This window comes from Xyrauchen texanus, chromosome 5 (genome assembly GCF_025860055.1).
Source record: "Xyrauchen texanus isolate HMW12.3.18 chromosome 5, RBS_HiC_50CHRs, whole genome shotgun sequence".
Lineage (NCBI taxonomy): Eukaryota > Metazoa > Chordata > Actinopteri > Cypriniformes > Catostomidae > Xyrauchen > Xyrauchen texanus.
Genome location: NC_068280.1, coordinates 45,617,697 through 45,645,240, shown reverse-complemented (window position 1 = coordinate 45,645,240; position 27,544 = coordinate 45,617,697). Strand labels below are relative to the sequence as shown.

At 37.8% G+C, this 27,544-nt stretch overlaps 1 protein-coding gene across 1 annotated transcript in view; it reads left to right on the top strand.

Moving 5' to 3' along the window:
* The window catches only part of cacna1hb (calcium channel, voltage-dependent, T type, alpha 1H subunit b), a 135,224-nt gene extending 107,890 nt beyond the window's left edge, over window positions 1–27,334 (top strand). The window contains exons 21-35 of the mRNA XM_052126347.1: window positions 281–465; window positions 4,019–4,145; window positions 5,483–5,608; window positions 6,353–6,442; window positions 9,061–9,253; window positions 12,902–13,053; window positions 13,193–13,302; window positions 13,446–13,579; window positions 16,429–16,499; window positions 20,650–20,728; window positions 21,134–21,255; window positions 21,543–21,839; window positions 23,048–23,204; window positions 23,301–23,452; window positions 23,755–27,334. Of these exons, the coding sequence (XP_051982307.1) occupies window positions 281–465; window positions 4,019–4,145; window positions 5,483–5,608; window positions 6,353–6,442; window positions 9,061–9,253; window positions 12,902–13,053; window positions 13,193–13,302; window positions 13,446–13,579; window positions 16,429–16,499; window positions 20,650–20,728; window positions 21,134–21,255; window positions 21,543–21,839; window positions 23,048–23,204; window positions 23,301–23,452; window positions 23,755–24,765 (3,006 nt within the window). The 3' untranslated portion in view covers window positions 24,766–27,334. The remainder of the gene's footprint in view (window positions 1–280; window positions 466–4,018; window positions 4,146–5,482; window positions 5,609–6,352; window positions 6,443–9,060; window positions 9,254–12,901; window positions 13,054–13,192; window positions 13,303–13,445; window positions 13,580–16,428; window positions 16,500–20,649; window positions 20,729–21,133; window positions 21,256–21,542; window positions 21,840–23,047; window positions 23,205–23,300; window positions 23,453–23,754) is intronic.
* The last annotated feature ends 210 nt before the right edge of the window (window positions 27,335–27,544 follow it).

Below are 27,544 nucleotides of genomic sequence, written 5' to 3'. Positions count from 1 at the left end.
TGGACTTGATGCAACTTGATTGGTTAAAGACCATGGGCCAGTTGGATAAAACCAGACAGATGGACGGACGGAGGGACGGACAGAGAGATAGATAGACAGACAGACAGACAGACAGACAGACAGACAGACAGACAGACAGACAGACAGACAGACAGACAGACAGATAGATAGATAGATAGATAGATAGATAGATAGATAGATAGATAGATAGATAGATAGATAGATAGATAGATAGATAGATAGATAGATAGATATGATCATTATAGTGTTTGTATTGCAGGTGGTTTCTCTTGGACTGTATGCTGGTCCAGGGTCATACCTGAAGAGCAGCTGGAATGTTCTAGATGGTCTGCTGGTGTTTGTGTCTATAGTGGACATCCTGGTCTCACTGGCCTCCTCCGGTGGGAACAGAATCTTGGGAATCTTAAGAGTTCTTCGTCTTCTCAGAACATTAAGACCCCTGAGGTAAGACTTTTTGAAGGTGTGAATGTGTGCATGAATGTACATTAAGTCCATTGATCAATATTGTTGTTGTACTCTTAAAAAGATAGTCACCTGATTCTGTCATTTATCTCATTGTGTTGCAAGCCATATGCTTTGTTCTTCCATGGAGCACAAAAGGAGATGTTTAGCAGAATCTCTGGGCTGCTTTACTCCACACAATAAAAGTGTATTAAGCCGTGTATGCTATATTCCTAGTCTTCTTAATTCTTTATGAGTTTCATTCTGTGCCACTGAGTCCTCATTGAGTCTGTGTCTTGTACTTGGTGCCATATACTGGTGGCCATATGTAAGTCACTAAACACATGTCTCTCCTCCCAAATATGGATGGCTTATCTTAACCCAGTCCGATTGGTTTAGTGTTCCATGACGCTACACCATTTATAATGATATTATCTGATCCAGGATAGCTGATGTGTTTTCAGCCAGATTGCAAGATAAACTACTAATACTACTTGGATAAGGCCAACCAACATACCATCACCCAAATAGTAATTTGGTTTTTGTTTTGTTTTGTTATGTAGATTCTTATTACACTTGTCTAAATCCAAATGGTTAATCAGAACGCTAAGATCCCAGTTGATGTGCTTCATGCTCCATCAAATTCTGGGTCTTAGTATGTAATAACCCTGATCGCAGATTTGCGGTAACGCGAATTGTACATAATCTACCAAAGCCAATAATTTCAGAATAAGTCAGAATAGAATCAAGTTTAAAAATGTATTAGCCAGGTAGGTGTTAGCATATTTCTTTTTCCAATTAGAAATTATACAAGTCAATAAAACAGTTTCATCAATGATCAAAAGTTACAACATTCTATAAAGCACATGTAAGAGAATCATAATCATACCTGGCAGCAAAACGACACACAGCGATTGTGCGGGGAGATCTGAATTATAGATTACCTGATGCTTTTGTCAACCTTCCTTAAATACCCAGACATTTTAGGCCAAATAGTTTAACGATAAGAATTTGGGGGCAAAAAGGTTTTACATTCCTGGTGTCGCACCTTATCTGCATACAGAAGATAACTTGGATGAAAGACCAAGGAGGGAGGCACACCCCTAGTAGTGGTCAGAATTCCACTAAATTCTCAAAAATGTGTGATCATGTATTGTACAGTTGTGGTACTAAGACCGTTGAACCAGTTGCATTGAGACATTTTGAATGATACACACCAAAAAAATATTTTTGCCTTTTTTTTTTAGATATATCCATTTCAATTGAATAACACATTTCCACCTAGTTGAATTGCGTAATATTTAACTAAATAAAATGTGCAAATCTTACAAAATGCAAGTTTTATTAATTACATTTTCTTCAAGACTATTCAGTTCAACTAGATGGAAATTTGTTTTTCAATTGAAATGGAGACATCTTAAAAATAGGCAAAAAAAAATGTTTTGTGTATGAGACATGGATAGTTAAAGTCTTTGCTTACATTGAATGAGATACTTTTGTATAAACAGGATTTAGTTGAGGCTTAGGTGATTCTGAGTAGGAGGACAGAGGAGGGAGCGAAAAGGAGAGAGGGGGAGCGAGGAACAGATGTGAAGGAACAATAATGAGTGAATTTTATGGCCCATGCATTGCTGGGTGTGTTGTTTCAGGTTTATATTTTAATTGTGTGATAGGATCCGTGTGCCTGTTCTCGCAGAGGCCCTTTGCCTCCCTGGTGAGTGTTATCCTCTGAGTTCAGACCCCTGGGCACCAGCCTTACACTTTCAAACGATACCCATTTTGTGTTGGTCAAGACTGAAGTTATTAATATTTTGATAATTATATTCTATTTTTATACATACAATTATATATACAATAGCTTTACAAAAGGATTATTTCAACCAAAATTAAAATCTTTATTCAATGAAAATCTTGCCCTACACCAAAGCTCTCAAGTCTCATTTGCTTTTGTCCATTTTAAATCTGGCACCTCAATGTATGTGTCACGTTCACTGTTGTCTTTTGTTTTTGTACTGTTATTTTGAAGTTTAGTTTAGTTCCTGTTTCCTGTTTTGGTTTTTGTAGTCCTTTGTAGTTTCTTTTATGCTGTCATGTTCCCTGTTGTCTTTTGTTTTTGTACCGTTATTTTGAAGTTTAGTTCCTGTTTCCTGTTTGGTTTTTGTAGTCCTCTGTAGTTTCTTTGTATCATTGGTGTTCCCCTGATTGGTTATCTTTCCCTGATTGTTTCCTCCAGGTGTCCCTCATTCCCTTGTTTGTTCCCTCCTGTATTTACACCTGGTTCTTTGTTCAGTCTTTGTCGATCTTTGTTGAATGTTGCTGTTTTGTTCATGTTCACTGCTCTTGACTCCTTCCTGGTCGTTCGAGGTTTCCTTGTCCCTGTGGATGTTTTCCCAACCAGTGTTTGCCCCTCTATGTTCTCCTGTGTTTTAGTTTCCTTTTCCCATTGTGTGCCCATTAATAAAGCCGCATCTGGATCCTCACCTCTCGTCTGCCTTCTCCTGACTTCCCTATTCGTGACAGTATGTAATAATTATAAAAATTAATAATAATTCCTTACATTTATATAGCGTTTTTCTAGGCACTCAAAGCGCTTTACATAGTATAGGGGGAATCTCCTCAACCACCACCAGTGTGCAGCATCCACCTGGATGATGTGACGGCAGCCATAGTGCACCAGTACACTCACCACACACCAGCTATTGGTGGAGAGGAGAGAGTAGAGTGATACAGCCAATTAATGGATGTGGATTATTAGGAGGCCATGATTGAGAAGGGCCTATGGGGGCCTACTCCTTACGAGAAGTGTCCTGGGATTTTTAATGATCACAGAGAGTCAGGACCTCGGTTTAACATCTCTTTCAAAAGACAGTGCCTTTTTACAGTAGTTTCCCCACCACTATACTGGGGCATTAGGACCCACACGGACCATAGGGTGAGCACCCCCTGCTGGACTCCCTAATACCTCTTCCAGAAACAAACTTAGATTTTCCCAGGAGGTGTCCCATTCAGGTACTGGCCAGGCTTCAGTGGGCAACCAGGCAAGAGCTGCATGGTGATATGGCTGCTGGTTAAGCCAGATTTGACATCAAACAGTCACAAGAGAAAAAAATACAGAAGTTTAAAACAACATGAGGGTTTGTAAATGATGGCAGAATTTGTATTTCTGGGTGGACTAGTCCTAAATAATTTTGCTGTCCATGGTGCTGAAATCACACTAACTCTCATATCAGATTCAGTGAACTGTTCAGCTGGGCGCAACATTGAACAACATGGTACTCTCAGACAGAGATATATTCTAATCAGCAGATTGACATATTGAGTTCAAGGCTAACACTAGAGCGCATCACATCTACTTGTTTCAGCTTTTTGCACAACACAGAGCCCTTTGTATTTTCAGCCTCTTTCTGCATGAATGGTATCAATGCTACAGAATATTGATGCAACACTAATTATGCATTTGTGTGTGTGTGTGTGTGTGTGTGTGTGTGTGTGTGTGTGTGTGTGTGTGTGTGTGTGTGTGTGTGTGTGTGTGTGTTGTTTGTAATTTTGTTATCAGGGTCATAAGCAGGGCCCCCGGTCTAAAGCTGGTTGTTGAAACATTGATCACATCTCTCCGACCTATTGGAAATATTGTGTTGATTTGTTGTGCTTTCTTCATTGTCTTTGGCATTCTGGGAGTTCAGGTAAACACACACATAAACACACATGCAATCATACATTTGAATTCATATTAGTTGCTTTGCATTAATTGTGTCATGTTTAAAATGATTTGAAGTGTGGCTTTTATTCCCAGCCGGGTTCACGCTGTATGAGTTTGGCCAAGATTTTTCTGTCTGAGACAAATTTTGGGAATCATAAACTATCTCTCTTGACGTAGGGCAAAATCAGCAGTCTTTGATTGCTTAGTTTGACTTGTTCACCGATAGGCAATTCATTGCCTTTGCGATGAATCATAGGCCATGTCCACACCCATCGTCATTTAAAAATGCAGTTTTCAGTTTCTGAACCTCCTCATTTTCCAAAATATGCGGTAATGGAGAGGATTTTCGAAACACTCTATTTTTGGTGAAGGAAAACTCCTGTGTGCATGAGAGGTATGAATACAAAAACCAATGCATTAATTTACATTTTCAAATGAAAACGTATTATTGTGGATGTGGCCTTAGCCTCCAGTGAAGTTCTGGCAGTGTCCGAAATTTTGCATCACCGTCGTTCAGTGTGACAGCTCCTATGACGGCCAGATGACATTAAACACCCACCCAGTGCTGTCAACTGAGAGGATTGGGACCAAAATCTTGGATTGGGACAACAACAATCTTAAAGGAATGAAAAAATCATATAGTGTGCACCTGAGCCATGTGCAATTGAACCAAATAACCTTTAAGGTTATATACTCATTTAATATTTAAATGGTGAAGTTTACAATTGTTAACTCGTGCTGTATGAAGGGGCGTAATACAACTTTTTGTCTAATAAAATGCTAATTAGACAAAAAGAGAATTATCCCCTCCCCCAATACAGCTGAGGAGCAACAGCAAGTAGCAAATTATGGGTTAGCCAAAAAACTAAAGTCATATTGGCTTTTAAAAGGTAATAATACTTTGTACAGGCAATTGGGAATCCTTTTCTGTACATTTTACTTACTCTTAAATAAACTTTCAAGTCTCATTCAAGATATACTGTATTCTGTGAAAACAAGTCTTAATATCACATGCTATTTTGCTTAATAAGTTAATTTATCTTGTTTTAAGGAGGTTTAGATATTTGTATTTGGAAAAAAGACAAATACAAAAAAATTCTGAAAAGTCTTTGTTTCTTTACAATATGCTGGTTACATGGATACATGCATATTCAGTTTGCCATGAAACATGTACACTTCTCCATTTCAATCTGGTTTATAATATTAATGTGGAAAATTCCTGTGGTATATTTTACTGTTTTGCTATCAACCCATTTGTTTGCTTTGTAATAAACATGTGGTTAATACTAGTGGATTCTAAATGTAAGGTGTTTCTCTCAGCTCTTCAAGGGGAAGTTCTATCACTGCGAAGGATTTGACACTAGAAATATCACCAATAAATCGGAGTGCCTGCAGACGAACTATAGATGGGTTCGCAGGAAGTACAACTTTGATAACCTGGGTCAGGTGGGACACACACACACACACATGACAGTGCTGATAACAGATATAGTGTATCAGACTTCTACATCAATGGTACCATTGTACTGTATGATTCCCACATTCATATACCATGCTATTTACAGTATATGGTATTGTAAGTAACTTTAAAGAACCATTATGGTAGAGTACAAATGCCATGGCAATATCATCAGGGCTCCCACTGTCATAGAAAACTGTCAAGGAAATATTAGGACATTTTAAAATAGGGTAGATGGAAAGGTTATGAAAACACATTTGTAATTTTTCATTGGCTAGAAATTACTCTTGGTGAGTGCAAGAAAGTTCTTTATAAAAATACTTAAAATTAAGGAAAAGTCATGGAAATGTATTGGTCTAAGTGGGGGGCTGCACCATAGTACTTTTTTATAAGTGTGATAATGTAGCTAAATCTTATGCTGATTTTACAGATGTTTATATTGTTGGCACTGAAATTGACACTAATATTACAAGTGATCTACTCTAAGGAAAGCATTGCTATTACTATTGCTGATCCTGCACTGTTTGTGCTACGGATATAAATGTCACCTCAAATCACGGCACATGTTGAGGAGAGGTGGGCTTTACTAAGAAATTTGATTCACAGTTTGTACTTGGAATGGAGGGACCCAAGCCATATCTAGGGACCAGTATATTTTAAAGACATGGAAGTGGTTTTGATTTGCTTTACTTTTATCTGTAATGTTTCTCTTTTGTTTGTTTTTTCCACAGGCTCTGATGTCATTATTTGTCCTATCTTCTAAAGACGGCTGGGTAAACATCATGTATGATGGCTTAGATGCAGTGGCTGTTGACCAACAGGTGTGTATTCTTCAGATAACTCTACACAATGTGAAAACACCAATTCTCTGTATATGTCGGTTATAGCAAAAGAAAAGTACAGACCAGTAGTGTTTCGTTTTTGTTTTCTTCTTTGTCCTGTAGCTCTCAAGTGACACAATCAGAAAAGGCAGCAAAGGGTTTTTAGGTAAAGCGAATGTCTAATTAATTCAGCTCTGGACTAGAGAAACTAAGGAGGGACAGAGAAAATACAGTGGACTTTCAAATGAGCAGGTTGAGAAGGAGAGACAGAGCATTCATCATTTAATTCCACTGAGGGTTCTTACACACTCCCTCTCATAAACACACACACACAAACCGAAACATTTAGTCCAAAGACAATAACGTCTCGGTTACTGACATAACCTCAGTGTTCAGTGGTTCAGTGTTGTGGCAGGAGGGACACAACGTCTCGTTCCCTCCATCAGGGAACGGAGGTTACATTAGTAACCGAGACATTCCCTATCTGTCACTCACTCGACGTTGTGTCGATGAGTTGACACTAGGGGTCCCAATGGAAAACGCCACAAGAGCTGAACTAGGTTACACAGACTGGCGGTGTGAGACGGGCAGACCTCTGTGTGACTCGTAGCCAGTGTAGCAAGGGGTGGGGGGGGGGGGGGTTAGGTGGAATACAACATATGGTCTTTACCTGTTAGGAGCGGAAGCACATCGTGGTAGATCCTACCCAAGGGGGGAGGAGTTACTACAAACACGGTGACCAAGGACAAAGGGCCCTCTGCCCAAGGAAGACGCGGTTTACACATGTGGAACACTTACCTCAGTACGGGGGCCTGGGTGACGCCCGTACTGGGGCGGCAGCAAGCCTCTCCGAAGACTTGACTGCCGCTAGGCTAGGGAGGAAGAACGTCCAGGGTTCACACTTCTTGCGAACGCAACTGGGGAAAGAGCGCACGTCTTCGCCTCAAGGGACGGGAAAGGCGATATGCAAAAGCGATATGCTGTCCCTCCATCTTTTCCTGCAGAAAGGAAAGCACTGACCCTACTGTGCATCTCTGGGGGTCTTCACCTCTGGAAGAACACCAATGTGCGAACAGACACCACTTCAGGCATGAGGGCGCCTCGTTGAGGGGTGATCGTGTCTACCACCGCAGATTCTGGTGAAGCGAACAGGTCTACCTGTGCTTGCCGAATCGTCTCCCGATCAGCTGGACTACCTATGGGTGGAGTCTTCATTCTCTCCTGAGCGCAACCTGTCGAGACAGCGCATCCACTGTGCTGTTGAGGTGGCCCGGGATGTGGGTGGCTCGCAACCACTTGAGCTGGTTGAGCTCCAAAGGAGGAGAGTTGTAACATTCGACGAGAGTGTAGGTCGCCTTGGCGGCTTATGTACGCAATCGTCGCTGTGTTGTCTGTCCGGATCAACACATGCTTGTCCCGGATCAATGGCAATAGCCTCCTCAGGGCAAGTAATACTGCCAGAAACTCGAGGCAGTTGAGGTGCCAACGCAGTCACGGGCCGGTCCAAGGGCCCATATCTAAATATTTTTCATTTGCATCTCTGCACGTTCATTTGAAAGTAATTATGAGTGCTACAATACACAGGCATTTGTGAAAAGTGTGTGCGTGCATGTATGTGTGTGTGTGTGTGTGTGTGTGTGTGTGTATGTGTGAGCGTGTATTTATCACTTTGTGGGGACCAAATGTCCCCATAAGGATAGTAAAACCCGAAATTTTTGACCTTGTGGGGACATTTTGTCGGTCCCCATGAGGAAAACAGCTTATAAATCATACTAAATTATGTTTTTTGAAAATGTAAAAATGCAGAAAGTTTTCTGTGAGGGTTAGGTTTAGGGGTAGGGTTAGGTTTAGGGGATAGAATATAAAGTTTGTACAGTATAAAAACCATTATGTCTATGGAAAGTCCCCATAAAACATGGAAACACAACATGTGTGTGTGTGTGTGTGTGTGTGTGTGTGTGTGTGTGTGTGTGTGTGTGTGTGTGTGTGTGTGTGTGTGTGTGTGTGTGTGTGTGTGTGTGTGTGAACACTAAAACTCACAGAAATGTTGTTAGAGCAATTTGTCAATAGGATAAGTAAAATCGACTTTCAAGATATAGTATATTCTGTGTAGAAAATCAAATCCTCATTTCGTATGTAATTTTGCTTTTCAAGTAAATCTATGTTTTAAGGATCTTCAGATATTTTCTATTGGAGAACAAGACTAAAATACTGAAAAGAAAGTGTCTTTTATTTTGAATATACTGTTTACATGTATGAAAGAATATTCCAACAGCAACAACATGACATCAACAAACATGTAAACATCTTTTTGGAAAAAATAATATAAAAAGCTTATAAGAATAATAAGAATATCTTAATAATATGTGTGCACCAAGTAATGTCATTGTAACAATTGAAAGTTAGTAACAATGTAATCTTTTACACTACTTTTGGACTAAAGAAATAAGATTACAGTAAGAGTTTACTTTGTTATTGCACTACACCCAACAGTGATATTGTATGGACCTTAATCAGACAATAATGTGTATGTAAACATGGTTACAGCACATCAATTCAATAATGACTCTACCTCATATCATATCTAAATTGTTTCTCTTTTTTATCTCTCTTTGCAGCCAATTAGGAATCATAATCCCTGGATGCTTCTGTACTTCATCTCCTTCCTGCTAATTGTCAGCTTCTTTGTGCTGAACATGTTTGTCGGTGTGGTGGTGGAGAACTTCCACAAGTGTAGACAAGACCAGGAGGAAGAGGAGGCTCGACAGAGAGAGGAGAAGAGACAGAAACGCATGGAGAAGAAACGCAGGAGTGAGTGTTTTTTTTGGGGTTTTTTGGATGTTGCGTTTCCAAAACAGGCAAGACCATAGTATGAGAACAGTACAATTACTGAACGCTTTGAGCGGGAATGTGAAATTTCTGTTGCTCCATTCACCTCACGTACACAGTTCAAGGCCACATTTCAGTCTCTGTGTTGCTTGGTGACATGCAGATTTTGATGTTTTTGCTTCTTTTGGAATTATTTTCATTTGTGTATCAGAAATGCACAAACTTACTGACCAATCTTTGTTTGAAACTTGGGTTACTCAGTATGATTTACTTGTTTGACAGTTGGATACTGTAGTCGACTAGGAACCGCTATGAGAAACCAACAGTACAGAAACCTGACAGACTGCAGCTGTGTGTATTTGGCTTGAGAAATAGAAAATAATTGTTTATTTCCCCAGCCATGTTTTTCAAAAGCCCTTTGACTTTTTATTTTTTTATTTAAAATCATGCAACCCATATTTACAGTAATTAGATAGGAGACATATAATGTAATTTCATGTGCATGGTAAAATCATTTACAGTATGTTTCTTTAATCGTTTGGTTTTGTCATGAGTAGCTACGACCGTTATGTAATGTGTAAAAGATAATTTTGATAATGGCTAGAACTGCAATTAGTCAATCTCTATTGACTGAAGTCTATTCTGTATAGCCTCTACAGACTGCAGCATCAGCCTATTATGAGCACAATACTGAACCATGGTTCTTCTGTTTTTTATGGTTCTTTGAAATACCTTGTACCTTCTTTGAGTACCATTTGGTAATCATATTAATCATTCAGTACCATATTTAAAAGTACCAAAGTATTACAATCTAAAACCTTCCACCACAGAACTTTTTTTTAAGGTAAACTGCACCTGAAACCTCATTATTTCACTGTCTCTGAATTCTTACTTGCTCTCTCTCTCTCTCTCTCTCTCTCTCTCTCTCTCTCTCTCTCTCTCTCTCTCTCTCTCTCTCTTTCTCTCTCTCTCTTAAACAAACACTAAGCTTCTCTCAAAAATACCTTGAGAGGTCTTAGACAGTGATGGATGGAGGGGGGACGCTCAGCCGGACACTTTTAACGTCCCTCCGATGAGTCGACTGTTTTGAAACTGTGATTATACACACACGCACGCACACACTGCAATGTTAGCCATTTACTGGCCATCCAAAACTGGGTCACTGTGCTTGTGTTTGACAAGGGCAAGATACAGTATATTTCAAAATAAATATGTAAGGGATAATCCATGGCTAGGTGTGCGTTAAACGATTTCAGTGCACAACGTGAAGGCAAAGTTGTTGCCTCTGCAAAGTGCATTCAAATCGTTTAAAGCACACATAGCCGTGGATTATCCCGCTTATACCATGGTCACTTGCTAGCAGTGATTAGTTACAGCTGTCGTTGATTTTTGCAGCACAAATGTTTAATAGAAGAATAACAATAACGGTTAAGTATATCTACAGGTTGTTAGATCTAGAGTTCTTCCCATTCTAAATCAGACTCAAGAGATAAAATAGTGTGATAATATCACACTTATTTAAATTAATTAAATAAAAAGCTGTATGAATAATTGGAAAGACATTTGGACCAACCACTCTTTAAAAATCTGTGAATTTAAATACTCAATCCAGAGATAATAATATCCACATAATGTTGAAGGGTTGGCACTCCTCGGAACTTAATATTTAATTCCTATTATTTGTCATTTTCACATTGATGAGGAAAAATCGGCATTGCTCATGTGACATAGTAAAATTCGCACTTACTGTACATAATGAGGTGAAAACCATTCAAAACTCTCTAAACATGCAGACTTTGACCTCTGAGACAGCCATAAGGTATCCATTAAGGCTGCACGACTGATTGAATTAAGATTTAAATCACTATGTGCCCTTGCATGATTACAAAGTTGCAAAAGGTTGCGTTATATAAAACAGACTCCATTAAGAGCTTCAATCAGTGAGGTGTGATCACGGGGTGACCTCTAGCAGTTATAGTCACACATGTTAAGCAACGCAGCAATATTAGATGATGTTTATCATATTACAATTTAAATCATCTTGCTGGACAGCGAAAGACGCATTTAATAGGTCCCGTTACCTTCTCTCACCCTCCTGTACAGCTGACTGTCAAATCATACATTCGTTACTAGCACTTTGGGTAAAAACTGCTGTCTTTTCCGTGTTTCTTGTAGCGCTTCACAGTTGATTTAAAGATGGCACTGCATGGCTTGATGATGTTGTTTTGTGATGTGATGGTTAATCCCAGCTCTAAAATGTATTTGTGTCTGGAGTTAATTTAAATATATGCATAAAATCATGCAGATATGGGTGAGGAGCTTCAGTTAATGTTCACATCAACCATCAGAATGGGGAAAAATGTGATCTCAGTGATTTTGACCATGGTATGATGGTTGGTGCCAGATGGGCTGATTTGAGTATTTCTATAACTGTTGATCTACTTGGATTTCACGCACAACAGTCTCTAGAGTTTACTAGTTAAAAAGAAAACAGTTCTGTGGACATAAACTCCTTGCTGTGAGAGAGGTCAACAGAGAATGGCCAGACTGGTTCGAACTGACAAAGTCTATGGTAACTCAGATAACCGCTCTGTACAATTGTAGTGAGAAGAATAGCATCTCAGAATGCTATCCTGAGATGTGGGTTGGCGCTGTTTTGGCGGCACGAGGGGGACCTACACAATATTAGGCAGGTGGATTTAATGTTGTGGCAGGAAATTTCAGTGTATAACAGGAAATTCAATGAGAAGAAAAAAATGTAGGTTGGGACTTGATTTGTTTCCATCAGGAATTGATTGGATTGTTAAAAAAACACATTAAATTAAGTTCCAAACCTAAGTTCGAGAGGACTTTGTTCATCTATGCCTAGGTTCATATTGCAGCTGCTTCCCTCACACCGGTGACAATATCCCTCCACTTCCCCATCTTCACCTTTATATTTTATAATGCTCATATATTAATTATAATTCAAAATTGTCTTTCTATTTCTTGCTTTAGTCAGATAGTCTGTCTGGGTGGGGATCTCAGAGCTCAAGCCCAGTCCCGTCCCGTCCCTAGATCATAGACAGCACGCAGAATCTGTTTATGTTAATGCACTGCAGGATATTTTATTGTCTTTATTTTTGGGGCTAACATGCAGCAAGGAATCATTAACTTAAGACAGGAATGTGTACCATGAGTGTCAATATGGTCAATTTTGATTTAATGATGACTTTAAACACAAATTCACCCAAAAAAAATCTGAATTTACCTTTAGAAGACTTGCGATATGATGCACAAGTCGCATGGACTACTTTTAGGGTCCTTTTTTAAGCTTTAAAGTTTGCCACTATCCATTGCCATTGTATTAAATAGACAGGCAGCGATAATCAATCAAACATCTCCTTTTGCGTTCCGCATAAGAAAGAAAGTCATACAGGTTTGGAACAACATGAGGGTGAGTAATTTATGACAAAACCTTTCTTTTAAACATTAAATTGTTGTTCAGGGATGTGTACACTTTTAAGACCATGCCTTGAGACAAGTGTGTGCGTGTGTACCTGAGTGACTTGAATACACTTTAATGAAGATATTCTATTGTTCTCTGTGTGCGTGTGCGTGGTGTGCGTGTGCGTGTGTTTTGTGTTTTAGAGGCCCTGCAGAGACCATACTACGCTGACTACTCTCCTGCACGACTCTATATTCACACCCTCTGTACTAGTCATTATCTGGACCTCTTTATCACCATTATCATCGCTATTAATGTACTCACAATGTCTATGGAGCACTACAGACAGCCCAAGGTTTGTAATGTTAAACACATATCAATCAGATCAGCAATCATTCAATCACCAACAGCAAAAGAGTCATTTCCTTAGAAGATGTATTCTTGTGTAATATTTTATACATCTAACTGTCTCTATATGTGTCTGTGTTATTCAGAACCTGGATGAGGCACTGAAGTACTGTAACTATTTATTTACGCTGGTCTTTGTGATTGAAGCTGTGCTTAAACTGGTTGCCTTTGGCTTGAGGGGATTTTTTAAAGAGAGGTAAGGCGCTCTCTTGTGGACATAGTACAGAAATGCAGTATTTTTTTCTTCACCATATGTTAAATAGTAGTCCTCTCATGCTAATGCCTCTTTTTAGCCCTCTCTTTTTTTCTTTTTTTATATATCTATGTTTTCTCTCTCAGGTGGAATCAGTTAGACCTTGCCATAGTTCTTCTCTCTATCATGGGCATCACACTGGAGGAGATCGACCTGAACGCCTCTCTTCCCATCAACCCAACCATCATTCGAATCATGAGGGTGCTGCGCATTGCCAGAGGTACAAAAAGCTTGAAGACAGAAATAGGCCCCAAGAAAACCATCTATCACCCACAGGTGATAGATGTCAATAGAGAGGAGTTTCAGCTTTAACAAGCACTTCTGATAAAAAAAAAATGAAATGTAGAAATTTTAAATTTAGCATAGCGAGCTCAGGAGGGCATCAATCTTACCTATAATGAAATTCTGAAAAAGTTTCACAGGTTTCTGAGGTTGCATCAGGACAGGAAGTGACAGGTGAAGTTCTTTTGAATAGTGCGAAACAGAACTTTAGGACTGTGTCTTTTTTTGCAAGCAAAATCAGAGATTTTTGTACAGAAAATATTTCATTTTCAAGACACTTTCATTTTATGGTTTTGGTCTGCTTCCCTACACTTCTGCTGAGCACAGCCAGGGCTGGATTCTAACTTTTGGTCTAGACCAGTGTTTCCCAACCTAAGTACCCATACAGCACCATCAGTAAGGCTGAAGTACCTCTTCATTAACACAAAACCAAAGATGTGTACCAAAAACGATATCCTCTAGCATTATAATTATTATTGATTATTATTGATAATAATACATTATATTTCAGGAACATGTTATTTATATTGTCTATTTTGCTTATGTATGAATTTAAAAAAAATGCTGTTAATTATTCAGGGGACCTTGCACATTATGAAATATAAATTTGCCCAATTTTATTTTATCATTAGTTTTTCATAATTTTGATCACATTTAAGATATTTTTAAATTTACAAATGCCTTTTATTCCACCAATAAACAATTAATATGAATATATTATATTGCATACATATGTTTTATTACATGTATATTGTTTGCATGCATAATTTGTGCTATTTACAAGTCAGTATTTACATTGATATGTAGAACAAGAGCTAAAACAATACTGTCTCTTTAAGAGTACTAGCAGCAGTTCAGCCAGTGAGTGCATATTATTAGAATGCACACAATTTATTTTGCCCATCCGTGCTATGTTTGATCAGAATTAATGTTTCTTTTTTGTTGTTTTTGATTAACAAACTGTAAAGAACAGAAAGGGTATTAAAAGAGACTTTATTCAATGACAAATGGATTGCATATATCTTTGGAAACACATGATACACATTAGTCAAACCAACCATTTACTCTCAACGTGCAGTGAAAAGCAAGGCTGGACTGGTAATCTGGCATAATGGGCATTTACCCAGTGTACCAACGCACTTTGGGGCCGATCAGGGGCGGACTGGCTATCGGGAGAACCAAGCAGGCCAGTGGGTTGGCCTCGAAACGGGCCGAATGGGCCGTGATAAGCTTAAATGAGCTGCCGCGTTATGCAAAACAGACCACAAAATGGGACAGTTGCTATGTAAAATCCTGGGCCGATTTCTCTTCTCAGTCCAGCCCTGGTGAAAAAATATCGGTGCCAAACTTTGCATAGAATAAAAGATCAATAACAGGATTTTCAAATGAAGATTAATTGGAAAATCTATATTTTTAATAAGGCTGTCAATCGATTCAATTTTTTATAGAATTAATTGCATGAATTAATCGAATAATCGCATATATAAAAATTTGCTGAGAAATCCCTCAAATAACAATAATTCAATAAATAATAATGAAATAATAATAAATAGTTATATCTAAACTATTACAAAATATATATATATATATATATATATATATATATATATATATATATATATATATATATATATATATATATATATATATATATATATATATATATATATATATATATATATATATAATAAAAATATTATTCAGATAATTAAAAAGCATAACATAATTTTTAAAGAGGAGTTAAACAACACACAAAAAGTGGCTTTAGAATCCAATGTATTGTTTATTTGCATATTATTGAACATATGCCAATCATTGGCCTACAGTTCACAGCAATCCATTTTGCAATTTTAATTTGTCAATCTGTCCGAGATTTATTATGAGAACCTGTCAGTGTACTCTTGCGTCAGACGAATGCTTTTAGAGCGTCTCACTTTGGTTGCGTTGCGTAATAAACATAAAATGTTTAGGTCTCTGTGTCAAGTTAAACATAGTTTAATATTTAGAAAAAGATCACAAAGTTCAGATTTGAGATCCATCTAGCTGTGTTTGAATGCAAGAACATGTCCTTGTGTTGTTCTGTCTGCTGAAGGATTGGTTTGTTCTCTGTATAAGCTGCACTTTGCCTACAAAGCTGAAGTTTCACTTACTGCCCCCTGGAGAAAACAGATGGTACTTCAAGCTTGAATAGCTCAGGAATCTTCCTTATTACAGTCCAGGGACATGATTAATTACATAAATTAATTAATTTTTTCAACACATAATTATTTTATATCATTAATTGCACTGAATTAATGCGTTAAATCAACAGCCCTAATTTCCCCCCATCTCTAATTTTATTATTTTTATGTTAAGCCATATATGTTATTTTTGTTATGTTCAACAAAGCATAATCCAATTATTTTCACATACCCCCTGGAACCTGTACATGTACCCCTGGTTGGGAATCACTGGTGTAGACAGTCAACTTCATGTTGACAGAGTATAGATTGTCTCCACTGTATGTGCAGGCAAAACACAATAACAAACTCGTATTTGCACAGGGAAGAAGAGTTCTAGTAGTGCAGGAACTGTAAAAGAGGAAAGTCATGAAGGAATCTGGGAAATCATCTAGTATGGGAGGATTAATAAAACAAGAACCAGGCAATTTAAGTTAAAGAACTTCATGGGAGTGTGGCATTACAAACAGTAAACATGTTAACTTTGTAGATTGGAGCACCTATCGATGAAACAGTGTCCAGATTTCTACTGAATACTAATATAGTGTACTATAAAATTATCTTTCAGTGTTGAAGCTGTTGAAGATGGCCAAAGGAATGAGATCTCTTCTGGATACTGTAGTTCAAGCCTTACCACAGGTCAGTAAATTAGTATATTCCCACGGTTTTCAAACCGGGAGGCGCCAGAGCATATCAGCGGAGGTGCGGAGATTGATGATAAATTCACCAAGTCAAAATCAAAAGATTAATAAATACAATAAAAATGTATTGTGAAGATAAATAAAAATTAACATCTTCATGGACCGTAGTCCAGCTTAATAGACCGTAGCTCTATCGGGTTAGAAAATTGATAGATCACATGCATATCATGCAAGAGCGCATCCATGTACCGGTTGCACAAGCGCAAATCTCACCTCTCGCAAGCGAATTTCCTTCGCATGTGATGCGAGTTTATCACATATATTAGCAAAAAACAGTAAAGTAAAGTCCCTTTGTCATAAGAACAAACTATTGTCATAATTTTTAAATTATAAAAAAAATTATGCAGAAAAAGGTTTCATATTATGAATAGAAATACACAGTATATAGCCGTTAATCACACACCAATTTGACGTATTGATCATCATTGATAAATTGCTCCAATGCCTGAAATATGATGAATTTTGATAATATAACACAAGTTATACCTGATAAAAATTCAAAAGAGTGGCCAGAATGTACTGCTGTTTTTAGTGGAAGAAAGATCATTTTTTTTACATTTAACATTGGATATCTTATTTATTATTTACTTGGCTATTTTAAAGGCATATACTGTATATATCAATAGGGAGAAAACTAAATAGGGGGGAGGGGTGGTCTTGTTGTCAGAGGGGGGCTTACAGTTTAAGACTGAAAAACTCTGGTATATTCTATATGTTGTTTCTACATCTATTTCTATTTGTTTTGTGGAGTTACTGCACAGATACCCACATACTTCCAGATTTCAATATTTTTCTGCCAGTTATTGACCAAATTTAAACCATCTGCATTTTGTTTGTAAGCATGAAACCGGTTATATGAAAAAAAGCTGGTTTATTTATAATTACCAATAAGCTATATGATGAGGGAAACCATCCAAAACACTTTGAAACGAGCAGTCTTTGATTTTTGAGACATCGGTATAATTTCCATTAATGTTGCATGCAGGGGCGATGCTAGGGTCAGAGCTTTAGGGGTGCTGAGCACCCAATGAGCCCCACTGCCACCACCCACCCTCTTTTCACACAAAAACAAAAAATATGTCTATTGAAAAATAACTTTATCATTTTAACATTGGTTCAACTAACTCCAAAATCCAGATTTTTTTTTTTCTTTTTTTTTTTTTGAGACCTTTTCAGAGCACCAGTTTAATTGTGAGAGTTCACACAGACAGCCCCCTGTAACAAACACAAAACCTTCTTCACTCAGCTGGTTTTCCTGACCGTTAACTCCATGTGCCTCCTTTTGTATCAACAGTCATCAGATTGGTTAGATTAGATTCAACTTTAATGTTATTGAACAAATTAACAGGTACTTGGACAACAAAATGTAATTCCCCCTCATCCCTTATGGACTCTCCCTGTTGTTTTCCTCCTTTTATTATGAAAAAATGTGGTGTAAAATAATGTTACAAAAAGTAAATGTAATATAGGCTACTTAATGCCAATAAGTTAGTATAGGAGTATGAGTAGTTACTGTTTTGCTTGCCACTATTCACTATATGTCAATTTATTGTTGTTTCCTCACCTGGTTCTTCCTGCATGCTCTCCCTTTCCCTTTCCCTTTCCCTTTCCCTTTCTCCTTCTCCATCTCCCTCTCTTTCCCTTTCTCCTTCTCCATCTCCCTCTCTTTCCCTTGGCACTGACAATCATACACAATATATTAGGCAGGAGAGTTGAGGTCAGTTTGTCATGTCACAAAAATGTTATGGAGACCATTTACAGATTCTAAGGATATGATCAAATGGCACACAGAGGCGTGCCATTTTAAATGTCTTTATTATTATTATTATTGGGCTTAGAAACTTTTTTAAATCACAAATTCCTTTCACAAGAGAAGCTGTATTCTCCATTGTGGGTTTGAAATAAATAAAGAAAATAAAAGCAGGGGCCCATTGCCTAGATAAGTAATTTGATACAACAACACATAGCTGGTTTGCATTATCTGTTACTTTAGCTTAACACTTTTCAGAAGAACAAATAAAACAAAAAACAAGACAGAGGTCATTATGGACTGTCCCTAGTCTCCCACCTGAATCTGTCTGTTTTTTTTTTAAGAACTGTCATATGTCCATTGTTCACTGGCAGGCCACACACACACACACACACACACACAGAGAGAGAGAGAGAGAGAGAGAGTAATGCTAGGAGTTCAGGAGTTAAGCCTGGTTCAGGTTAAATCCTCTGTGTGTGAGGAATGAATAAATACAGCAAAAGAAAAACATTAAACTTTCTTTTATTGTCTAGTTTGATAGTCAGCCACAACTGAAAAATAACAGATATAAATCTAGGAATGAATAACAATTCATTTAAAAAGCCACAGTGAGTGTTTTCACACATACTGGTGGTATACAGTGATATGTTTGTTTTCACTCTGGTCCAAACGCCAGGGCTTCATGTTTCCATGACGACTGACCAGAAAAGACGCACGTGATGTCATGTTTACATGACTCCCGATTGTTAAAATGAGTATCAAATTAACGCTAAACTTTAACAGCAGAGACACACGTACGCACTACACAGGTACGCAGTTTATTTGTCGCTTCTGTTTTTGTTTCACGCTCCGTTTTCTCCGTTTACGACTATGGACGAGTCACCCAGGTCCTGTGCTACTCCACAGCGGCGGCGACCCGCTGTACTAAAATAGTCCGAAAATAAACACTTATTATAGGTGTACCATGGTGATTCAGGTGACTCCAGTACTCACCGATATGGTTTCTGAATCGGAACAACTCTAGGTAAAAGGAAAGAAGTGTGAGACACAGCTTTGGAGCAACTTAGTTGATTCACAACACTACATAATGGGTTCTCCCTCTGCGTGTGTTTCGTGCTGGATGACGGTCATGCTGAGCGGTGCAGGTACAGAGGAGAAGTAGAAGAAGAGAAGAGGATGATACCATTTGCTAAGCGGGGGTGTTTTCATTTTCATCCTTAACACATACATTTTAAACCATAAACTACGGAGTATGTTTTGGACATTATTTAACCTTGTCAAAGACGAACAAAATTTTTAGAATAACAACATTTATTACTCCAAGTTTTAGGGGTGCTGAGCTCCTTTTTAGGGGTGCTGAAGCACCCCTAAAAAGGGGCTAGACTCGCCCTTGGTTGCATGATTGATTGAAGCAAGATTGAAATCTTGTCTGAATAGGCTTCATTTAAAAATATGGGCAGTCTGCATTCAGTGCTTCAGTCAGCACTGTGAGAGCAAGTGGCGCCCGCTAGCTGTCTGTATGGCATTATACATTCTACAACTAAAATATAGAATTTAAAAGGGAGTTTTGTTCATTTGGTGAAAGTTTTTTTTTTCCATGATTTGGTAGACATTTCCGTGGAATTGCCAAACATAGGCATGCAATGAATTTGTAATGTTGTTTGAACCGCAAAAAAAGCTTGTGCAAAAATGGACAAAATAACATATTTTCATATAAATCATGTTATCATATTTTTTTTTTCTTCTATTTATCTTTTATTGTGGCTCCCTTTAAAATTTGACCTGTGTTTGACAGATCCAATCCATGTTCAATGAAAATGTATTATAGTTAGAACCAGGGCTGGACTGGCAGTCTAGCATACCCGGCATTTTCCCGGTGGGCTGATGCACTTGGGGCTGATCAGGGGCGGACTGGCCAGCGGGAGAACCGAGCGGCCTCGAAACGTGCCGAATGGGCCGTGATAAGCAAAAATGAGCCACGCGTTATGCAGAACGGACCACAAAATGGCGCAGCGATATGCAGAAAAGGACAGCGAACCAAACCCCCCCAACTTTGGCCAGTTGCCATGAAAATCCAGGGCCGAGTATCTAGTCCCAGTCCAGCCCTGGTTAGAACAGTAAAAACACTTTTGTACCTCTTTGCACATTTTTAAAGCATAATTCCTACATAAAACAAAAAGTGATCTAATGACACAGTAAGGTAAGTGGCAAAATATCGATATCGATATTGGCCTGTATTTTTTTTATCTGTATCGTATCGGCCAAAATGTTTCATATTGGGGCATCCATATTCCAGATGACATTGTACTGATATTCTGGTAATATTCTGATTCTCCAGGTCGGAAATCTGGGTCTGCTCTTCATGCTGCTGTTCTTCATTTATGCCGCACTTGGAGTCGAACTTTTTGGAAAACTTGGTCAGTATTCTATTCATCTATTGTGATCATATGTTTTTATATAAAAACGGGCATTTCTAAAATGAAAATACTAGTTCTGGTCTGGCAGTAAAAGAAAAGAATATTTCTGTAGGTAAGTTTAAGTGTTAGATTTTGGTTCTGTGTAAATGAAACAAGATCAGTCTAAATTTAGTATGTAAATAGATGTTAGACAGAAAACGAATTTCTGCGACATCATCAATGCCGGTTACATTTTGAATGCTAAACATTCTTTCAATGTCAAATGTCTTAAAAAGTATTGTACAACTTTACAAATTCAAAAACAGATAACACACCAAGGAATATTAATATGATGCTGCCTTGCAGAAATATAAAAAGGTTTTTATGAAAAGGAAGAATTTTAAAATTCTAATATATTTAAAACAGAATGCACTGAGGAGAACCCGTGTGAGGGTTTAAGCAGACACGCTACATTTCAGAACTTCGGCATGGCATTCCTCACCCTGTTCCGCATTTCCACCGGTGACAACTGGAATGGGATCATGAAGGTACTTTGAAAAGCTTTAGAATATTCATGCTGCATGTTCTAAATACTTAATTGGGGAATAGTGAGGTTTAATTTTACATATTAATTAGACTTCATTTCAAAAACTCATAATCATTTTGCAGATGTTGCTTTATGAATGAGGCCATTAGCTGCTATGAAGGGTATATGTTATGCACATAATTTGTTAAGATTTGTCTTATCTATTAAGCAGCAATTTAATTAATTTGGCTAAATGTATGTGTTTCTGTGTGTGTGTGTGTGTGTGTGTGTGTGTGTGTGTGTGTTTAGGATACCCTACGGGAATGTAAAAATGGTGACAAATGTCTGAGTTACCTGCCACTTTTGTCACCTCTGTATTTTGTGACGTTTGTGCTGGTGGCACAATTTGTGCTGGTGAATGTTGTGGTCGCAGTGCTTATGAAACATTTAGAGGACAGCAACAAAGATGCCCGTGAGGAGGCGGAGATGGAGGCGGAGCTAAAGGAGGAGCTACAGGGCAGTCATAGACAAAGTACCGTCTCTGTGGGTGGAGCCACAGGGCTTGAGGGGACAGCTGTGAAAATGGAGACTCTCTCACATAATCAGGTAATCAGTTCTGTCTTTTATTTAAAATCCTTTCATACATAAGATGTGAGATGCAGCACAATGTTAAAAAATGTCAGGCAAGCACGTTTACATTTCTGTGTTATTTTTTATAAAAAGCCTGTTGTTTAGCTTTTTTTTTGCAGTGTGGTATCAACAGTTTTTAAGAATATAGTGTCTTTAAGCCTGTGTCAGAAGTGTTTCAACAAAAGTAATTCTCTTTCCTGTGTTGATGTACTTCCTATTGAAACAGGAAGTTAAATTGTGAGATTTTGAATGGCTTTTTTTGGCCAAAAGTCTTTTGTTATTGCTTTAACCTCAAAGCCCAGCAAAAACATGATTTGCTAAGTCTGGTTTCATTACCATTACTTTGTAATTATAGTACAAGAAATCATACAAGTTGACTTACAAAAACATACAACTTTTACTCCCATTGAGAAAAAGAATTGAACCAACACATAATGTTATATCGATTTTCCCCTATATTTAACCCCTAAAAAAACCTAACTATAAAGTCTTACTCCGTACCCAAACCCTAAACCTAGCCATGTTTTAATAGGAAATAACTGTTGTGTACCATGAAAGAAAGAATACATTGGGTTTGAATGAGACGAGGGAAGTGGATTACAGGTCATTGACATTAATCAGTCATTTGTATTGCATAAATAAAATAGGAATGAGTAACCAATTTTGTTCACTGACATTTCCTTTCTTAAATTAAAGTGTTGGATAGGAGGGTAGCAAGAATTTGGTGCCTGTATTGTGTCCTTTTGAAATTCTGTTTGTATGAATGGTTAGACTCTATGGAAATAAAAGTCGTACCTTTTGATACAAGCCAAGTCATACTATATCTTCCAATTTTACAATCTCGTACGAATTATTACGAGTCACTTACCATTGCTATTTGGTTGCAAATGGTTTCAGGAGGAGGGACACTCTCATACTAGAGAGCGTTTCATTTGACGAATATTTGTATATGCCCTTCCTTGCGATAAGTCATCAATATATTTAGACTGTACCTTAAATGCATATATCTGCTAAAAGTGTATAGTGGCACCTTAAAGGAGTGTCCTTGAACATAGATGTCATCGAAAGTAACAGATATGAACTTAAATGCACACCCTTTCATTTCAATTTCATGATGTCTTTTAACTCTGGCAAAATATTATAAATGAATCACTCTGGTAATTAATGATTTGTTGTGTTTTCAGGGCAAAGACCCCACTTTTGGCAACTTCCTGACTGTTGGAAGGCCATCCATGTCAAGGATGCTCTCCTTGCCTAATGATAGCTACATGCTCTTTCCAGTTAAACCTGTATATGGATCCATTCACCAGAGATTCACCAAACAGGAGTCTACACTGCCAGGTGACAGTTCACTGATCACAGACATAAAACTATGCCAAACCTGACTGTGTTCATTAAACATAAATATTTGACTGACCTTATTTGTCTCTTTTTCAGGCTCCTCTCTCTCCCTTGGCTCCCAGCTCTGTGAAGATAATTCCCTAATGCAGATTCCCGGAACTTCTTCTCAGACAAACTTGGCCCCTCTTGCTGCATCCCATCCTCCAACTGAAAGATCTAGCAGTGTCTTCAGAACCCTTCGTAGACAGGTATTGTAGCACCTTTGCTTTTAATAAGACATTTGCAGTCTTTGCATTGTGGAATTCATCACGATAGTTCATCCAGAAATTAAAACTCACCCTTTTGTTGCAAACCCAAATGACGTTCTTTCTGCCACGAAACACATTGCATCTTTTTCCATTCAATGAAAGTGAATAGTTACTGAAACTAACATTCTGCCTAACATCTCATAAAGTCATATTGGTCACAGCAACATGAGGTTGAGGTGTATTGCAGTTGTTAAGTAGCCGTGTAATAAAATACATTTATAAAATACTGTTCTTACCTGCAGGAAGCAATAAAGGGTGACTCCATTGATTGCTCCCACTCGGGCTCCAAAGACAGCTTACATATTCCAAGTAAGCCGTGCTCCAGTGATAGCCTTCATCTTCAAGTACCCAGCATTCCCCTGACGGGCAGATCTGCACCCTGTTCACCTCAAACATCCCCTCCACCCCTTCGCAATCGAACGGCAAGTGTACGAACAAATAGAAATGTATACAACCAACGCAGCATCTCGTGTCGACAGATTGCACACAGAACACCATCTATAAAAACACACAAACTAATGCATGCAAATGTACAAACAAACCTACAGAATTCAGAATGCCCTGACAATGAGATCCATCATATGACGAACTCTCAACATGTGGGGGAAAATAATACACAGAACACCAGACAGTTGAGTGGCTGGACATCCCGTCAACAAGTTAGCACCAGTCATAGACTACGAAAGTACAACAGCATGGAAAATAACGGCTTCCTGACGGAACTCAGCATCCCTCGACGTCACTCAACACACGGGGAGGAGCGAATGCTTCAACAGAAGACAATGAAAGCATCCACACCATTTACTGGACCTTCTCCGATCTCCAAAGAGGAGAAAGTGAGCCCACCATGCATCTCCATTGACCCTCCCTCTGATGTTGAGTTTACAACTTCAATGGTCCACAAGGAATACAGTACAGTCGTACGAAGTCAATGCGAGTCGTTAGATACTCCTGACGTGCCGTCACTCTCAGAAGCCCTCCCACAGGATGAACCTCTTTTGTCAAGTCGTTTGCCCCTTCCACAATTCTCTTTTGACCAATCGGATGTAAGTTCCCTGAGCAGTCTCTCGGAACTGCTTTCGGATAGTGACCAATCGACGCACTCCTTTCCACGATCAGGGTTGGTAGGAACCATGGAAGATGTTGCCCAGAGTCCACTCAGGAAGAAGGTTTTGGTCCGAATGGCCAGCACTAGGGATCCAGGAAATGATGATTCGGTAGCTAAAATTCCAGACACATCCTCATCTTCGTAAAGCATTTTAATAATGGGAAGAGGTGGTTTTAGCCAAAGTATGCAATGTGTTTTTGATGGAACTGATCTGTTTTTTACCTGATCATATTGATTAGGGTTTTAGAACTTTTATTAGTGTTCATTACACACATTGATATTGTGAAGTTTTATGTCATATCAGTCCGCTTTGAATTCAGAGTACAAATGAAAATCAACCACAGAACCTGGTTGCAATCATGATATATACAGTGGCCCCAAAATGTATGCTTTTAGACACTCAAGCCACTTAAAATATATGAAAACTGTACCATTACATTAAAAGTTTGAAAGTCAAAATAGTTTTAGTAATTTTTTATAATAATTCTTTGGTTTTATCATTTCAAACCTCACAAAATGTTGGTGTAAATAGCACCTGCCACCGCGTGGCTATTTGTACTCCAATAGTCTTGTTGAAACACAAAAATTTAAGACAAACTGCACCCCCTGTGTCGCTACAGTCGCATGGGGTGTAACGAAGGTGTAACTTGTGCTTTTTTGTGCGGACAACCCGTGTTTGATTCCGCATTTTGTCCCATCCAGTTTCCTGTCTCCACTCCTAATATTTCCTTTAATACTACCTATGATAAATACATAAAATTAATATAAAGGTTGATTTTCTTACAGTGATTTAGTCACGGTGAAGGTCAGGGATTTTAATTAACCATGGTTTTACTATAGTAATATTGTTGCAACTTTTTTTTTCATGAAAGCCATAGTTTTAATGCATTGTGTTACTACAGTAATATGGTATTAATATAGTAACCATGTTTAGTTTTTTTAGTTTTTTAGTAATTACTATGATTTTACTACAAAATACCATGGTGATACTATGGTAACTGTAGTAAAACCATGGTTATGTTTTGTAAAGGAAGGTTAGAGTCCTGTTTAGTGGGAGGGGTTGGCATAGTGTGTCTATGGGACTCTAAGTGCAAAGAAGATGCTTTTAATAGCTATTCACACTTAGTGCAAATAGCCTTTGCCTTTTTAAATGTTCTTTTTTGCTTAAATTGTGTGTGCTGTCTTTATTTAAAATATATGCCTCTTGATTTTATATTTTGTTTTAAAATAAAAACACATTTATATATTTTTAAGTGTTGCCAAATTATCCAGATACCTTTTAAGGCCACTGTAATTACTGCACATCAAATAGTGATTTTACATAGGAGTTCTCATCTTCAAATCATTGCGATGTTGAACAGCATCCTGTAAGTCATATAATTGATTCACCTTAAAGTCGTAACACCCTAATGTCTTACAGAGTATATAGAAATCATTTAGCTGAAACATATGCATGGGAATAATGCAGAGTGTAGCTGAATGAATGAAATGATTATTGTATAAATAAAGTGTGGCATGTGATATTTATCTATAGGGTCAGAGTTTTACTATATGTATTGTTGGCTTTCAGGAAGGAACAGTGTGGAAGGAATATTCTGGGTTCAATGCATTTCAAGCTCCATCAATAACACCTCAGTTTTTAAAAACAAGTAAAAAATGTTTCTACAGTAATGCACTTACAATGGAAATCTATAGTGCAAAGTAACAAGACACGTGTTAAAATACATTACTTTGAAAGTATAGCCACAAGACTTGAACATTATACAGTACGAGTTCACATGAGACTAGTATGATAAAATGTCTTACTAACGTCTGTGCAAAGTTACATGCAATTTAACAACTACTGTATATGAGCATTTAAATAAAGTAAACACAGTAGCATTTGCATGTGCAAATACATTGGTACCGCATAACCAGGAATTCTTCTGCTTAGAACAGTAGTCCTACCAAAAAAATAAACAAATAAGACGACAACTTTACAGTTCAAATCATGCACATTTTTGAACCACAGAATTCAAATAAATGCTCAAAACATAAAATACAGTCTTTTTCAAATTTCTGTTTTTTTAACCCTGCTGAAGGCCTTGCCCCATAGACTTACATTGTAAGCACGGATTTGTTTGTTTTTTACAAGCTGAGTGTCAAGTCAAAAACAATTCTGTGTTAAAGGTGCTGTAAACGATTTGTTTTCATGGAAAGATATTCATTTAATAAGTGTCCTGAGATATCTTACTCTTGTCTGTGACAGCTCTGTAAACAGCAAACAATAATGTTTCTGCGGGCCATGGTCTCTGAGGCTTTCTGCCTGTCATTCATTTTGTGCGTTGTTATAGTGTTGTAGTTGCAGCGAATTATTAAGGCTTAATGCCATTTTTATGCCATGTTGCTCAAACAGTTGTCAGCTAAGGGTGCTATTTTTGTGCTGATATTTTTGCAACTGCTTCTGCTTGAAGTTGGGGGTTTTGGAAAGAGGAGGCGTGGCTAATGCAACGGCTCAGCTTGTGGAAATTCTAGAACGGCTAAAATCGCTTTCAGCACCTTTAAGCAAAAATAAAGAACTTAACTTTAATTGAACCTGAAACATTCCTTTATTTTCATAATGTTTTTGTCATAAAATCATTAAAGTATTTCTTCCTCCTTTTTTATTATGTCTTTTCTTCCTTTCTTCTATTTCCTTCCTTCCATTTTTCCATCCATTATTCCATCTTTTTCTTCGTTCCTCCCTTATTTTTCTGTTCTTCCTTCATTCTTTTTCTTTCTTTTTTCTTCTTACCTTACTTTTTCCTTCATGGCTTACTCCTTTTTATTTATTGTCTTTGTTTTCCTTTCTTTTCATCCTTCCTTGTTATTTTTATATTTTTTTTCCTTCCTCCTTTTTTCTTTTGTTCCTCTCTCCTATTTTCCTTATTGTTTCCATCATTCCT